This window comes from Eupeodes corollae, chromosome 2 (genome assembly GCF_945859685.1).
Source record: "Eupeodes corollae chromosome 2, idEupCoro1.1, whole genome shotgun sequence".
Taxonomy (NCBI): Eukaryota; Metazoa; Arthropoda; class Insecta; order Diptera; family Syrphidae; genus Eupeodes; species Eupeodes corollae.
Window position 1 is genome coordinate 130908649 of NC_079148.1, and position 16433 is coordinate 130925081.

Here is a 16433-nt window from a genome sequence, read left to right on the forward strand (position 1 = left end):
GGTTGAGTTTTGCACAATTCTTTCCAGAACGATGTTGAAGAAGTCGCATGACAGTGCATCGCCTTGTCTAAAACCTTTTTTGACATTAAATGCATCGGTGAGATCTTTTCCGACCTTGATAGAGGAGCGTGCATTTTCCATCGTCATTCTGCACAAACGGATAAGTTTGACAGGGATGCCAAAACTAGACATTGCTCGGTAGAGCTCTTCCCTATAGATGCTATCATACGCGGCTTTAAAATCGATAAAGAGATGGTGGGTATCGATTTGAAGCTCCTGTGTTTTTTCCAAGATCTGCCGTAGTGTGAATATTTGGTCGATAGTGGACTTTCCTGGTCCGAAGCCACACTGATAAGGACCAATCAGGTTGTTGACGAATAGCTTCAGACGTTCACATAATAAAATGGTGAACATTCTTCTCGGTCAATAAAGTGGTTACACTAAATTTCTCTGTTTTATATGTCTTTGGGACAGTAGGGCTAAGCAAGAGCATTGGATAAGGAGAAACTGGCCGTTGAAAGAAAATATGGAGCCTGGAAAGAAAAACATAATCTAGAATTCATTAGTAGCTCGTGACAAAATTATTCTTCCACCATAACATATAAAACTGGGTATAATAAAACAGCTTGTTAAATCACTAGATAAATGCGGGAACTGTTATGCTTTCATCTGCCAAAAATTTCCTCGGGTCACTGTGGAAAAGATTAAAGCCGGTATTTTTGATGGCCCCCAAATCAGACAACTAACGAAAGATACCCAATTCATAAATTCTATGACTGAGATAGAACTAAAGGCTTGAACAGCTTTCGTCTCTGTAATTCAAAATTTTCTCGGAAATAAGAAATCCGGAAATCACATTGAACTCGTAGAAGGCCTTCTGCTACAGTTAAAAAATATGGGGTGCAATATGAGCATAAAACTCCACTTCCTCCACAGTCACCTGGACAGGTTTCCGGAAAATTTAGGAGATATGAGCGAATAGCAGGGAGAGCGTTACCAGGTTTTCTGGGATACGAAAATGATGTCTGACTATTGTTGGTCATTAATGCGCCACTTTACAAAGTCTACACATCACCGAAAAGCTTTAAAACGAAGTTTTTTAGAACTCAACGATTAATTCTTTTTAATAAAGTTTGTTTTTTTAATAAATACTTGTTTTTTCCGTTTAATACTTACAAAGCTGAATCTCAGAAACTATAGCTTTTATGGGTTTTCCATTCAAATCAGGTCAATTTTTAAAATTGAATGCAACAACTTGTATTTCAGATATCAATAAGGGCTTAACTTTGAGAGCCCTGTTAATGACATTATGTATAAAAATTCTAAAAATGGCCGCTAGGGCTTCGTTGGGTGGCGCGCATTCGAAAGGCCCTGTTTTCAATGCCTGGCGCAGGAATCAAGCTGAATTTGACCAATGGCAGCTATTATGTTCACTTTTGTTCTGTTTATTAACATAGATATGGGACTTAAGAAAACCCCACAAGAAAAAGTCTGAATGGGTTTAATCACACGATCTTAGTGGCGAATTTACGAAGCCTTGGTGCAAGAAAACCACAAAATATCGATTGTGTGTTGAAACTATATGTCCATATAATCCAATTTAGACCACAATTAGTTGGTGATCATCGGTCTATAGCGATCGCTGTTGACGGTGATGGCCTGGCCAGCACTTTATATGCTAATTTTTCCAACCTAAAGAGTTTCTAAAAGCAAATATTTAGAGAAGTTCTGGGAACTTGAAGAGATTCAGTGTCAACAGTCCAAGTGGTCTGAAGAGCAAACTGCATGTGAGGAACACTTCAAGGACAACATCGAAGTTCTACCCAGCGGTAGGCTAATGGTTGACCTACCTCTCAAACGAGATCCCAACTGTCTTGGAGCTTCCTATGATATAGCCTTCAGAAGATGTTTATCTCTGGAGCGTAGGTTATCTAAAAACTCACCTTTGAAAACGGAGTACGTAGATTTCATGAAACGATATGAATCTTTAGGTCACTTGTCAGTCGTACACAATCCCAATCTCGAAATCGCTTACTATTACTTGCCACATCAATGTAATGTAAATAATTAAGCCTGAAAGCGTGTTTACAAAATTGCGCGTAGTATTTGAGGCATCTTGCCGAACATCATCACAAATATTCTTGAATGGAATACTTATGGTCGGTCCTACGATACAGGACTCTTATTGTACAACCCTTAAAGGAAATCGCTGTCTTTTTACTTTTAACAAATATCGTCAACCAGGATCTACCTATCCCTTCGATAAAGGGTTTAATAAAGATCTCCGGGTTGACGGTCAAGTCTTTTGATCGTTCATTTTTTGGCTTGATGATTAGTGCGAGGAATTGACAAACCCTCCAATATTAGCTCTTGTCATGAAATGTGCTTTCTCAAATTAGCCGTTGGGATTCGGCTTAAAATTCTAGGCCCCCTCCATGGCTGACAACAGTACTCTCACGCAGGAATGGTTGGTTTCACCATTACAATGTGCAGTTTAAATGGACTTCTGGGTTGCCAGTGTTTATAGGAAAAACTGTTTGGAGCTTAAAGATGTTTGAGAATAAAACAACAAAGACTCAAAGTATTTAATCGACCCTGTGTATTTCTTAAAGCTGTATTTTTAACTTCCCCTAGGATGTATTGTGTTTCTATTAATAACATACGTAATTAATTCTATTGAGGCATTGAGTCATTTAGATGCTGTATACACAGATTTTAGCAAAGCTTTTGATTCTGTTAGCCATCACACAGTGCTACCTAAACTTGAGATATTTGGATTCCACTCTAAGTTTCTGGATTTCGTCATACCTCATAGGTAGGTCTCAAAAAGTTGTCTTTGATAACTTCCTATCGAGGTCTATAGAATGTACTTCTGGTGTCCCGCAGGGCAGTCATTTGGGTCCTCTACTTTTTAATATTTTTATTAATGACATTACGTTAGCCATAAATCACTCCCAGTGTCTCCTATATGGCGATGATCTAAAATTATTTCTTGAGATAGAAAGTGTTGATGAGTGCTATTGTGTTCAAACGTCTGGTTGAATGGTGTAATTCAAATAGTTTAAAGTTAAATATAAAAAAAATGTAATGTTATCTCTTTTTTTAAATCAAACACTCATATTGACTTTAAATACTTGATCGAGTCTAACACACTCTCCCGTGTAGAAAATATCAAAGATCTTGGTATAATTCTTGATTCAACTCTATCTTTTAAATGTCATGTTGGCTTTCTAACGCATCAAAAAAGTCTAACGGAGTTTCACAAAATTCATATTTTTCAAAATGAAATAGTTTTGTTCCCGATTAAAAAGCCAGATGCCTATTGCTAGGAATTAAGTCCCTGGAATCGAGACGAAACATTCATGATATAATGCTTGTGAAGGACGTGTTATGCTATCATATTAGATGCCCTCCTTTGCTTTCTTTAATACCAATCTGTACACCATCAAGATTACTTCGCTTAAGGCATTTGTTTTTTGTACGATACCATCGGACCTGCTATGGTTTTAATGAACCAAATTCTAGGGCTTTAAAACAGTTCAATGAAGTTCGTCAAATAATTGATTTAAGTTCTTCTCAAGGTCCCTAGAGTAGAAATAAAAGATTTTTAGAAAGATGTGCATACGTTCGTTACGTTCTTTTCGTCATCCATAGCTTAAGAAACAAGAGATATCGACTTCAAATAAACTTTGTTATACCGAAAATTATGCAGAAAGATGCAGAAAGGGCTCTCCAGAAAATTGCGTTTGTTGTTTTTTTACCTTAGCAGTTTAAAAAAAGGTGAACAATTTGATTAACCCTAAATACCTCACGAACAAATAACGCTAAAGACTTTATTTAAATTTTGTATTATGTATTGTAAAATCCAACTGTTTTTTTTTATAAATCAAAAAAACACTGACCAAAAATTTAACAAAAGTTGATAAAAATTGATTTTCGACTCAAATATCTTTTAAAAACTTTGAGGTATTGGCTAACAACTAATTTTAACTTATAAGAAATATTGTTTTCAACATTCGATACAATTTTGAGAAAAATCGAATTGACATTTTATTTACAAAAAAATGAAAACTTAAACAAATTTAAAAAAAAAAGTTCATAAAAATTGAATTTCGACTCAAATATCTTTTCAAAAATTTGAGATTATGGCTTCTAACTAATTTTACTAATAAAAAATATTGTTTTCAACATTCAGAAAAATTTTGAGAAAAACCGAATTCACAGTTTTTTTTACAAAAAATAAAAACCCAAAAAAAAACAATACTAAAACTAAAACTTACTTTCGACTCAAATAGCTTTTCAAAAATTAAAAATATTGGCTTCAAACTTATTTTATCTGACAGAAAATATTGTTTTCGACACTCAGTAAATTATAAAAAAATCCAACAGTCCGTTTTTTGTTTTAAAAAAAAAAAAAACTACAAAAAATAAACGCAAATGCAAACTTGGTAAAAATTGATGTTCTGTTCTCGATATCTCGTGAACAATTGAAGATATTAACTTCAAATCAATTTTATTCATACAATTTGTATAAGTTTATATAAGAAATAAAAACTTTTAAAAAATGCTACTGAAGCTGGAAAAAATTGGTGTTCGACTAAAATCTCGTTAACAAAAATAGATTTTGTAATCAAACTATTTCATCATATGCAAAATATTGTTGGTAATTTTAAAATTTGTAAGAATTATTCAACTGACAACTTTTTCAACAAAACACGAAAACCTACAAACTTTGAAGCAAGATTTACCTTGACGGGGTTTGAAGTTATCAGTGTGGGTCGCATTGCAGCCTCTTTTTTATTTTTATTTCGCTGCTCCTTTTTTCTAATTTTTTACTTGCGCTTAAAAACAAGGGGGTTCAAAAGATGTTTGCATTACAAATTAATAAGTCTTTGTCAAAATTCTCAGACTGACAAATATTTAGCTGTGTTACATTTCCCAATTCAATGTCTCCCTTTATTTTCTACAGAATTTTCTTAATTCCCACTCAGGTTTTCCAAAGAAATTATAAGTAAAATGTCAATTTCAAAAATCCAACCCCTATACCAATAACTTGTAAATTCCTGGAACTAGAACTTTTTTTCTTTCCCAGGCTAAGTTGTGTTTACTTGTTTAAAAAATAAAAACTCAACAAAGTTAAAACAACATCTTAAAAATGTTCATAAATTGCAAGTTGCAATTATTATACAAAAGTCCTTTGAGTTGTTCCAACAACGACTTTTCTTCACTAAAATATTTAATTAATTGAATTTTGACAGACTAAAAAAATATTGTCAGGTCAGCCAATTTTGAAATATATAACCTTTATTTCTTTAAAGTCTTTGAAAGACTTTATTTTTATAGATAAATTCTCAAAAACATCATTCAAGCGAATAATAACTTTTTATCGATTGAATTTTCAGAAAAGAAAAAAAATAAAGAAAATCTGAATTTGACATTTAAAATTAACTACCAAATTGATTTTCTTTCTGATTTTCTCCTCAGACTGATAAAATCTTTTATATTTTTTAAAGAGAATTTTATTTTATCCTTTGGCTGAGAAAAGGTAATAATCTTTTCTTCTGAAGAAAGAAAACTTATTATTTTCTATGAATATCAATTGGCTGGTTGGTTGGTTGAATTTTTGTCTCCATAATATTATTTTGGAAATTTATTTCATTCACCTTCTCTTCTTCTAATCCTTACTCCCAGGCTTGATTTTTACTCCCAGGCTATACAAATAAATAAGTATACACCATCATCATCATCGGCATAATCGATTATTGCCTGTCATAACTTTTTTCCTTGCTCTACATTCAGCAAATAATTTTACAGTTAATAATAAATAACTCGAAATAATGATGACAGTTCTATATAATTATGTATGGATTTGTGTCAAAAATATCTACTTTTGCTTTATATTAAAATCTGATCTGCCAATAAAATTGATGAAGGACACACGATGACATTGCAATTGATGACCATCCAAAGACCAGAGTAATAAACTTGAGGTCGTTTATTTATTTGCTTAACATTGACCTGAAATATATTTATAACCACAATATAATAATAGTACAGTCTCGTAACTCGTGCTAGTTAAAACCTTCAGATGTAACCTTAATAGTTTTTGAATTATTGTTATTTGAGGAATAATTAAGTCCTCTCGTATCGTAAAGCAGTCCTCTTTTTGACGTGGCTTAAAGTACATTTGGGGTGTTTTTGATGTTACGAATTTCCCTTACCTTGGGAGTGTCCTTCAAGGGTGTAATATTTCTGCTACAAACTACTTCATCGCATCAACCTTATAAAAACAAACCAAAATTACAAGGATCACGTTTTCAGGTCTTCAAGTAAGTTTGAAGTACGAAATATTTAATGAAAGCAACAAGCATTGTCTATGTCTACTCCTGCCTAACGTTGTGTCAACCCCCAAAGCTCACCGCACTTAAACCTGTATTTTGTACTTGAGGTGTTGTTTTTTGGAACTCAAGTCATGTGAAATGTAAACATAAGTCTGTTTTTATTTTGTTGATGTGACCTCAATACTTTGCTTATGACATTCATTTCACTATACACAACATTGACGACACGAATTCCATAGCCCATCCCCCAAAACAGACAGACACACACCTTTGATCACGGTGAGGATTTATTTTTTTGTCTTATTTTTAACAAAAAAAAAACAGTGAAGCCTCAAAGAAATTCGCACGTGAACAGTATGACACCATAGACAATTTAATGAGTGTGGTTCATTTCAAGGACGAGACCTAATTGTGCTTGCGCTAATTAAGTCATAACGAGTTACTCACAATATAATTTAGCCCTCATTCTGATGACAAAAAGAATGAATAAATCTTTTGTGTGTATATTCTTTTTGTCATAACTGCTTTTTTACTTATATTTTAGTTTTCTTAATTTTTTTCATTATCATGCTAAAATAAAAAAATATTAATAATTTTCATTTGTTTTTATCTTGTTCTTTTTGCTATTTGCATTTTCCAGGCAAGACGACACGAAATGATACACCAGAATGATGTCAACTCAAAGTACTATTAGTAGGAACTCAATAATTAACCTTCTTCAAATGAGTTAAACAAAAAAAGTTTAAAAAAACAACGACGAAACAATTTGTCATTTAATATAAAAAATGAATAATGGTTGTGAAGCACTTTTTTTATCTGACAACAGCAACAAAATGGAAAAAATAACTCATAAAATCACTCAATAGGAATCAACTTTGATCCAAAACAGAAAATTTAAACTCATCATTTTCATCCCACTCACTCACTTAAACAAATCAAAACAAATAATCACTCACTCAATTTTTATGTCTAACTCAATGAGTAAATAAATTCCACTCTTTCAAAACATACCCTACCAACAACGAGAGAGAGAGAGAGAGAAAGAAAAAATCACTCAATATGAATTCGGTCATTTCAGCATTTAAGGCGAAAAAAGCTTCGAATGGTGGAACAAATGGCGTCGGAGGCGGTGGTGGTGGTGGGGGAGGGACAGCAACAACAACAACCCCTAACATAACCACATGCAATAACGAGAAAAACCATCGATCGAGTAATAATAACTCAAATCACTCAACTCCAAATGGTAAAAAACTCAATTTGAGCTCACAAGAAAATGGATACCAGTACCTTAGACACATACGCGAAATAGATACTGCGACGAAAATGCTCTCATCTGTAGCACTCAGCCCCGATGATCTGCTTGAGGGTGATAAAATGAATTTCCGTCCTCGGATGTGCGTCGATGTGGTTGATCATGCAACAATTGTGGGACCACCACAGCCGGCTTCTATTATCGAACCACTCATTTTAGACGTCATCGGGAGTAATAATTGTAATAATTTGAGCCAACAAAATTGTGATACAGCAGTCAGCACAAGCAGCAGCAGTCCCCATCGGACTGGCAGTAGTTGTACGGTAACGGAGGACGATGATGAATCATCGTCAGCAGCATGCACGAGCAGTTCGAGTGAATTGAGCCAGAGTACTGTTATTGTTCCAACTCAAACATTGAGTAGTCCTGCGAAAAGTCTGAGTGGTAGCATTAGTTATAGTAGTTGTAGTAATAGCAGTAGTAGTTGTGACATAACGACAATTGTAGATACGCCCTCAACAAATACCGAAACAACCGTTACAACGGCTTCAGCAAATAGCACTCAAAATGAGTGTAGTAATTCGATGGAGGACGATCTGGAAGAAAGTACGAGTCCTATTGCTGTTTTGACTGCTCCCAATTCACCTTCTTCTTCAGCTGCAGCGCGAACAACGCTGCCGTCTTCGGTGACCTTGAAGACTCCTCCGACGATGAGACCTATGGGCGGTAGTAACATAACATTGCCAATTATAATGCCGAATGAAAATAGCAGCTTGGGGTCATGCAACGGTACACAAGGAACATCAAATTCAGCTACAACAACGCCGAAAAGTGCCCGCTATTCAAAACCTCGACTGAGTTTGAGTCGATTTGTGAATCACTCAATGCCTTCAGTGCATGGGAGGCCAAATGCAAATGGCATGAATGGAAATGTTGGCGGTGCAAATGGGGTCAATGGTACAACGACGAATGGGGGACAACCCAAACGACTGTCGACACATCAAAGGAATCTGAGCTTGGATTTTCGGTGAGTTAGATTTTTTTACTTTGATTTAAAAAAAAATCTCTAGATCTCAGAATAACTTGAAAATATTTCTATAAAATAACCTTTCCTTAAACTTATAGTCAGAGACGTCCACAAACTTAAAAAAAAAACTTAAACAATTCTAAATTCGTGTCAAAAAATTGACCTATTCAAATATTTTTAAAAGAAGTCTACTGATTTTAGAGAGCATTGGCAACACTGTTTTTTAGTAAAACTTAAATTTGACAGCTGTCAAGTGTTTTACGCATCAAATATTTTTAAACGGATTCTCCTGATTTAAAGAGCATTGGCAACACTGTTTCTAAGTAAAAATTGAATTTGACAGCTGTCAAGTGTTTTACGCATCATATACTCGGCGTATACAAGAAAAGTTTAGAAATCTAAAATGTGTTGATTAGTAATTGATGTTCCTTAACATTTCTTTTGTTTTTCTTAAGATTTTTAAGATTTAACCAAAATATTTTAAGGAACAGTTAATGTGACAGCTGACTTAAGAATCTTCCTGTTTCTTTCTATCATTAAAAGATTAGAAATCACTAACATGGGTCGTATGCAAAAAAATTGACCTAATCAAATATTTTTAAACAAAGCCTCCTGATTTAAAGAGCATTGGCAACACAGTTTCTCAGTAAATTTTTAATATGACAGCTGTCAAATATTTTGCGCATCATATACTCGGCGTATACAAGAACAGTTTAGAAATATAAAATGTGTTGATTAGTATTTGATGTTCCTCAACATTTCTTTTGTTTTCCTTAAGACTTTTAAGATTATAAATAAACCAAAATATTTTAACGACTAGTAAATGTGACATCGGACTTAAGAATCTTCTAGTTCCTTTCTATCATTAAAAGATTCGAAATCACTAACATTTGTCGTATGCAAAAAAATTTACATAATCAAATATTTTTAAACGGAGCCTTCTGATTTAGAGAGCATTGGTAACACTGCTTCTTAGTAAAAATTGAATTTGACAGCTGTCAAGTGTTTTACGCATCATATACTCGGCGTATACAAGAAAAGTTTAGAAATCTAAAATGTGTTGATTAGTAATTGATGTTCCTTAACATTTCTTTTATTTCTCTTAAGATTTTTAAGATTCTAAATAAACCAAAATATTTTGAGGAACAGTAAATGTGACAGCTGACTAAGAATCTTCCTGTTCCTTTCTATCATTAAAAGATTCGAAATCACTAACATGTTTCGTATGCAAAAAAAAATGACCTAATAAAAAAAGCATTGGTAACACTGCTTTTTAGTAAAAATTTAATTTGACATCTGTCAAATGTTTTGCGCATCATATACTCGGAGTATACAAAAACAGTTTAGAAGTCTAAAATGTGTTGATTAGTATTTGATGTTCGTCAACATTTCTTTTGTTTTTCTTAAGATTTTTAAGATTCTAAGTAAACCAACATATTTTAAGGAACAGTTAATGTGACAGCTGACTAAAGAATCTTCCTGTTCCTTTCTATCATTAAAAGATTCGAAATCACTAACATTTGTCGTATGCAAAAAAATTTACCTAATCAAATATTTTTAAACGAAGAATCCTGATTGAGAGAGCATTGGTAACACTGTTTCTTAGTAAACATTTAATTTGACAGCTGTCCAATGTTTTGCGCATCATATATTTCGCGTATACATGACAAGAACAATTTCGGAATCTAGATCTATCAAGGAATCCAAAAATGTGTTAATAATTATTTGACATTTAATCTAAGATGATTGACAACTTGGAGATCTTATTTTCCTCAACATTTCTTTTGATTTACTTAAGATTTTAAGATTGTAAATAAACCATTATATTTAAATTAACAGTAAATGTGACAGCTGACTAAAGAATCTCCCTGTTCCTTTCTATCATTAAAAGATTCGAGATCACTGTCGTATTTTAAAAAAATTGACCTAATCAAATATTTTTAAACGAAGCCTCCTGATTTAGAGCATTGGCAACACAGTTTCTTAGTAAAAATTTAATTTGACAGATGTCAAGTGTTTTACGCATCATATATTTGACGTATAAATGACAAGAACAATTTCGGAAGCTAGATCTATCAAGGAATCCAAAAATGTGTTAATAATTATTTGACGTTATAATCTAAGATGATTGACAACTTAGAGATCTTATTTTCCTCAACATTTCTTTTGATTTACTTAAGATTTTTAAGATTGTAAATAAACCATTATAATTGAAGGAACAGTAAATGTGACAGCTGACTAAGGAATCTTCGAAATTCCATACACATATTGTATGCAAACGTCATCAGTTGTCATAAAGCTAAATGGTTTTATTTTAAAAAGGTCTATTCTCTTTCGAATTGACAACACTGACTTATTAAATTTGACAGCTGACAGATACATTTTACTTAGTTAATTTTTCCGTATAAATTTTAACGTAAAATGTACATGTTGTTGTTGATAAACGTTACAAGCTGTCATGCACTTCTAGTGACAGTTAATTTGACATGTGTATTCGAAGATGTTAAAAAACTGTAAATTTAAGACTCATATCCTTTGAAATGTCATTTAACCAGCGCATGTTCTTGTTATGGTTGACAGATGATTTATTTTTAGTAAAAAGTATCGATTTTTCATAAATTAGACCTTTAAATGATACATTCCGCCCAAATTGACATGAAATAAGAGTAAAAGTAAATTTATTTTTTAAATAATTGTCATTATAATTCTTCTTTTATAATTTATGTTTAAATCCATACATATGACAAAAAAATATTCCTGTTCAATTGACATTTTAGCTTTAAATAACAGTTCAGCACTTACAACACATGTACATGTACAATGAACAAATATATTTCTCTATTTGTCATTTGGGGATTCACAGTTGTCACTTTTTTTTATCGACTTCGCAAAAAAAATGACATTATTCAAGTTTGACATTTACCTTTATAGCTTAGCTATACATTTTAAATTATTTAAATTCCCACCACTCTGCACATAAGGAAAAGGTTGTCAAAAGTTCAATATGTCATTACGGTCGGTTCACACTGCAAAACAAATTTAAAAACATCATATGTATGTGTACATTTCGTATAGGTTAGGTATGAAGATAGAAGAAGGTGAAATAGGGGATAAAATGTGTTATGCGTTGCGCATAAAAAATAGATACTATTTACATTTAACTTATATATACATACCATAGATACATATGTATACTCTCCTACCTTTTCTTAAAAGAAAGTTCAATGAACAGGAAATAAAGGAAGTACTTCAAACCATTCCAAAACATCCTTAAGGTTAAACAAATTAATGAATGCTCCCTGTATGTGAAATTATGTACTTTCCTTATGTATTTTTTTACATGCAACGGTAATTAAATAACCACCTCCACCACCGGCACTCGGTTGAAAAATGTTCTTCTTTCTTTATGTCATTTAATTGAATTTGGTTGTAAGCTTCTGTCATCATCCATCATCAATGTTTGACAGTTTGAAGGCAAATGTCATTATTGTTTTTATCCTAACACTAATTCAATTAACGTAATTCTACACAAATATTTACATACATTTCCTTCAATATTATAGTTAGAATATAATTTTAAATAATTGCCATTGACATTTGTATACTCAAATATAGTGAACATCAATTTTTACTCTTCTGTCATTGAAAGTGTCAATTAAATTAAAGACATAGAAAATGACACATTAGAAAACATTTGAAACAAGAAATCAAACATTACAAAATCTAGCACAGTGTCAAAGTTCATTAACACTTCAACTTTTTATATTTGCCAACATCAAAATTTACAATCTTATCGATGAAAAAAAAAGATTAAAGCTTCTTTTTTGTTTACTGCTTTAACCTGTATTTCTATATATTCTTTTTTTCTTTTTTGGTTGTAAAAAAATGTTTGAAGTTAACAATCGTGATTGAACCTTTTTATCTTAGGAAGGTCGACTGGTTTACTATAAAAGTACCATATTCATGTGCTCAGCTCTTGCTGCATGCCAACATTTCATTTCTTTGGCCCCTACTCTTTTCACGCCTAGACTAAGTGAAAAAGTCTCTATGGTTTTTTGTTTTGTTTTGAGCCAAGTCAACAGCAGTGCCACAAAAAGCCACTGAAGCAGAATTGGCAGTATGCATTTTTTCTTATAACTTTTTTTTTTGTTGTTGTTGCTGCTGAGCTACAAAGCCATGATATTGTTAAAATTCCAATATGCAGGTTGGACTCCCCATCAGCCTCATGGTTGCAGCCAGCTAGCAGGGATTAAAGCAACAACTTATGGTGTTAGACAACGACGATATCACCATTACTTCGAAGAACTACGACGACGACGATGTTGAAGTCGACGTACTTACGGCTTATAAGATTTCTTGGCCATTTTTCCATTTCGTTGGGAAGTGGTTTTTGGTTTTGGTTTTAGTTTCACTTACATATGTGCCAATGATTTGGTCGACATAACCATAAAGTAAATCTACGCTCTGACTCTGTGCACCATTTGGTGTTGAAGCCAATTTTAAAATATATTTTTACTCTTAAGATAGATAGAGAAGGTGATCTACTTTGATACTTAAATTGTTTAAAAATATCTATAGTTGATATAAAAAATAATAACGTTCCAAGATTAATTAGCTTTGACAGGAGGTTAAGTATAGGTCACCGTCCATAGAGGAGCGTGCTTGAACAAAATTGTTTTCATGGTGAATTTTAGATATGGAAAAGTGGTTTATGGTTAGTTATAGTTTTGAATAGTTTTAGGAGATTATAACTTTAACAATTATTTCGAGCTTAACAGGTGCGTTTTTTTTTCCATTCAATGTAGCTTTTACTTTTTTTTAGGCTAGGTAACAATTAAAATTTAAAATGGTTAACATTGTTAGAAGTCTTGTTAATAGAGAACTACCAAAGTTTATAGAAGACAGACATTTTACACATTTCATCTTCATTCTCTAAATGCACACTAATTTTTAAAAATTTTATAAAAGAAACATGTGAAATATTCTTAAGAATAAAAAAAGAACTTTAAAAAGAATTCAAAAGAATAAATAAATTCCCTAAAAGAGTGCATTCAATTGAACCAATTGTAAAGAAATTCAAAAGTATGCAAGTTTACGTAAGTAACTTAGAAGAATGCCAAAAAATGCCAAAAGTATGAACATTTGGTTATCAAAACGGCGCACTACAGCGATAATTGGATCTCAGACTAGGTTGCCTTGAGATCGCCATTTCTACCTACCATGAAAATTTGGTTGATATAAATTGTGAATAAAAATGCAGTACCCGTGGCATGATGGTCAGTGCGTTGAACTGTGGGACCAAGTCCCTTGTTAGTGACGAAGGTTGAGCTTCAGCTCATCTTCAATTCAATAAAAAACAAAAAGTCAGCAGGTGTCGATGGTATTTCCAACGTTGTACTAAGACATTTACCGACGGAAGCAATTGACATTTACACCGCACTCTTCAATAATGCACTGAGTAATGCATATTATCCAGTGCATTGGAAGACCGCTGTGGTTCATCCTCTCCTGAAAAAGGGAAAGGACAACTCCAACCCGTCAAATCTTCGGTCGATAAGTCTTCTTCCGAGCATCAGCAAAGTTTTCGAAAAGATCATTAATAGGGCTCTGACTAAGTGGGCTGCGGACAACAAAATTATTCCGGATAAACAGTTCGGGTTCAAGGCGGGTCATGCCACAATTCATGCTACGTCTAAATTCGTTTCTGATATCCAATGGAATAAATCAAAACAACAATGCAACAGGCCTTTGACACCGTATGGTTAGAGGGTCTTTACCTAAAACTGAGCAGGCTTGGCATAAGCAAGCCATTGTTGTATATACTTTATGATATGCTTAACGCTAGAAAGTTTGTTGTCAAAAGTGGCAATGTAACTTCTACCACAACATTCTTAATTAAAAATGGTCTACACCAGCGATCTGATAGGTAGTCTTACAAAGGCAATTGCGTACGCCGACGATCTAATTGCGTACAGAACGGCCCGAAAGGTTGAGGTTATTAGAATTCTCTTGCAGCGTGATTTCGACAAGGTTCAGCGATATTGCGACGACTTTAAACTGAAAATAAATGTCTAGAAATCAGAGGCAATTCTGTTCCCGACTTTGTTGGCTAGGGCCACGAGGGATACGTGCAAGAATTGGCGCAGATGGTCATCGTTGATCTTCACGGGCAGCCATTAGCGAGCAAAAGTGTAGTGAGGTACCTCGGTATCTGGTTAGATCAGTATTTATATTTCGACAGACATATAAATGCTGCTCTTACCAGGGCCAGAGGAGCCTTCGCTCTAACGAAACGGGTGTTTTTTAGCAGTCGGCTTGACCCCACAGTGAAGGTAATTTGCTACATGGCCCTCATACATCCAATGATCATTTAAGGTTGTCCCGTGTGGTTCAACTTTGCCCCTTCCCAGGTGAAGAAGTTTCGGGTGTTCGAGCGGCAGTGTTTACGACGCTGTACCGGCTTATATCGAACAGCCGAATCTTATGTGCATTACTTTTCCAACGAGGTCCTATACAACGGGGCTCGAATCAACAGAATTGACAATTTCGTGATAAAACACGTTCAAGGTCACATTGAAAGAGCTATGTCTTCGACGAACAATTTAATTTTCGGGGCGTTCTATCCGAACGACGAGTATTTTGAAAGTGCACGCTTGAGCGGCTTCATTCCACCAGAGGCATTCCTCTTTTTAGACAAATGCGTCCTGATACAGGATAGATTGGCAGTTCCGTTAATCTACCACGTCAGACGAAGAACCGTGGATAGGCGACTCCTGTACAATCGGGACGTCATGGCACAAGGCGGAGCAGAGCTCCTTCGGTTCAGTAGGGTTGTGTCCGAACGGGACCAAGGGTCGCCTTTTTTATGTATCGGGCAAACTATGCTGAGATTCCACTTATCTGGCATGCTTTCTTCCGACCATATTTTGCAGATAAGTTGGTGCATGCTCCCAACCAAGTTAACGCCTGCTGCTTTAAATAGCCCGGCATCGATGCCGTCAGCTCCAGCAGCTTTGTTTGACTTCAGTTTAGATATAGCTTCGTTGTCGAGGTCGGGTAGGCGGAAGTGTTGATCTGCGTCGCCTAGGTTGAGTGGTTCTTCTCCTTGATGTGCTGCCAAAAAAATAATCTCTATACTTGACAATACCTCTGAAATTGTCATCAACGTAAAACTAGTACATATCAAAAGTTCGATTGCTGTGGCAGAAATTTTTGATGAGTAGAATGAAATATCGATAAAAAACGGTAATACATGAAACATTGCGGTAGTGCTCAAGAATAATTTTGTTCCAAAGTCTTTAGCTTGTTTAAGAAGCAACTGCTTGAATGTATAATTTGTAACCAAGTTTGTTACAATTTAAGAACTTGTAGATTACAGCCAGATCAGAAGAATTAACAAATTTCTTGCATCGACAAAGTCATCCTTGACTCTAAACAGAATTCTTGAATACTTGAGAAGTGGTACTAAGTATTAAAAGCTGATTAGAATGCAATAAATTATTGTCAAGGAATACATTCTTTTAAGAAAGGAAGACAAGGAAAGTAACATTGTTGTATCAACACTTTTGTGTTCGTCAAGTAATAATTTTCCCAATTGTTTCGAACCATTTTTACCATCAAATATTTCATATTTGCTCAATTGTTTTTTAACAACTTAAAGTATTTTAACATCAAGCCACCGGCTCAGAATTTTGTTAAAAAATTTTCTAATGCTATCAAGAAAAATATCAGGAACAAATGTTTGATTCTCCTTAAAAATGTGTTTCTAACATTTCTGGGATTACGATTATTTATATGTGAAGATATCATCGAT

General features: G+C 33.9%; 1 protein-coding gene across 4 annotated transcripts in view; it reads left to right on the forward strand.

Annotated features, from left to right (window-relative positions):
* The window catches only part of LOC129947898 (serine-rich adhesin for platelets), a 235095-nt gene that overhangs the window by 158531 nt on the left and 60131 nt on the right, over positions 1 to 16433 (forward strand). For all 4 annotated transcript variants that reach the window (XM_056058650.1, XM_056058652.1, XM_056058651.1 and 1 more), the window contains exon 2: positions 6982 to 8620. In XM_056058650.1, the coding sequence (XP_055914625.1) occupies positions 7401 to 8620 (1220 nt within the window). In that variant the 5' untranslated portion in view covers positions 6982 to 7400. The remainder of the gene's footprint in view (positions 1 to 6981; positions 8621 to 16433) is intronic.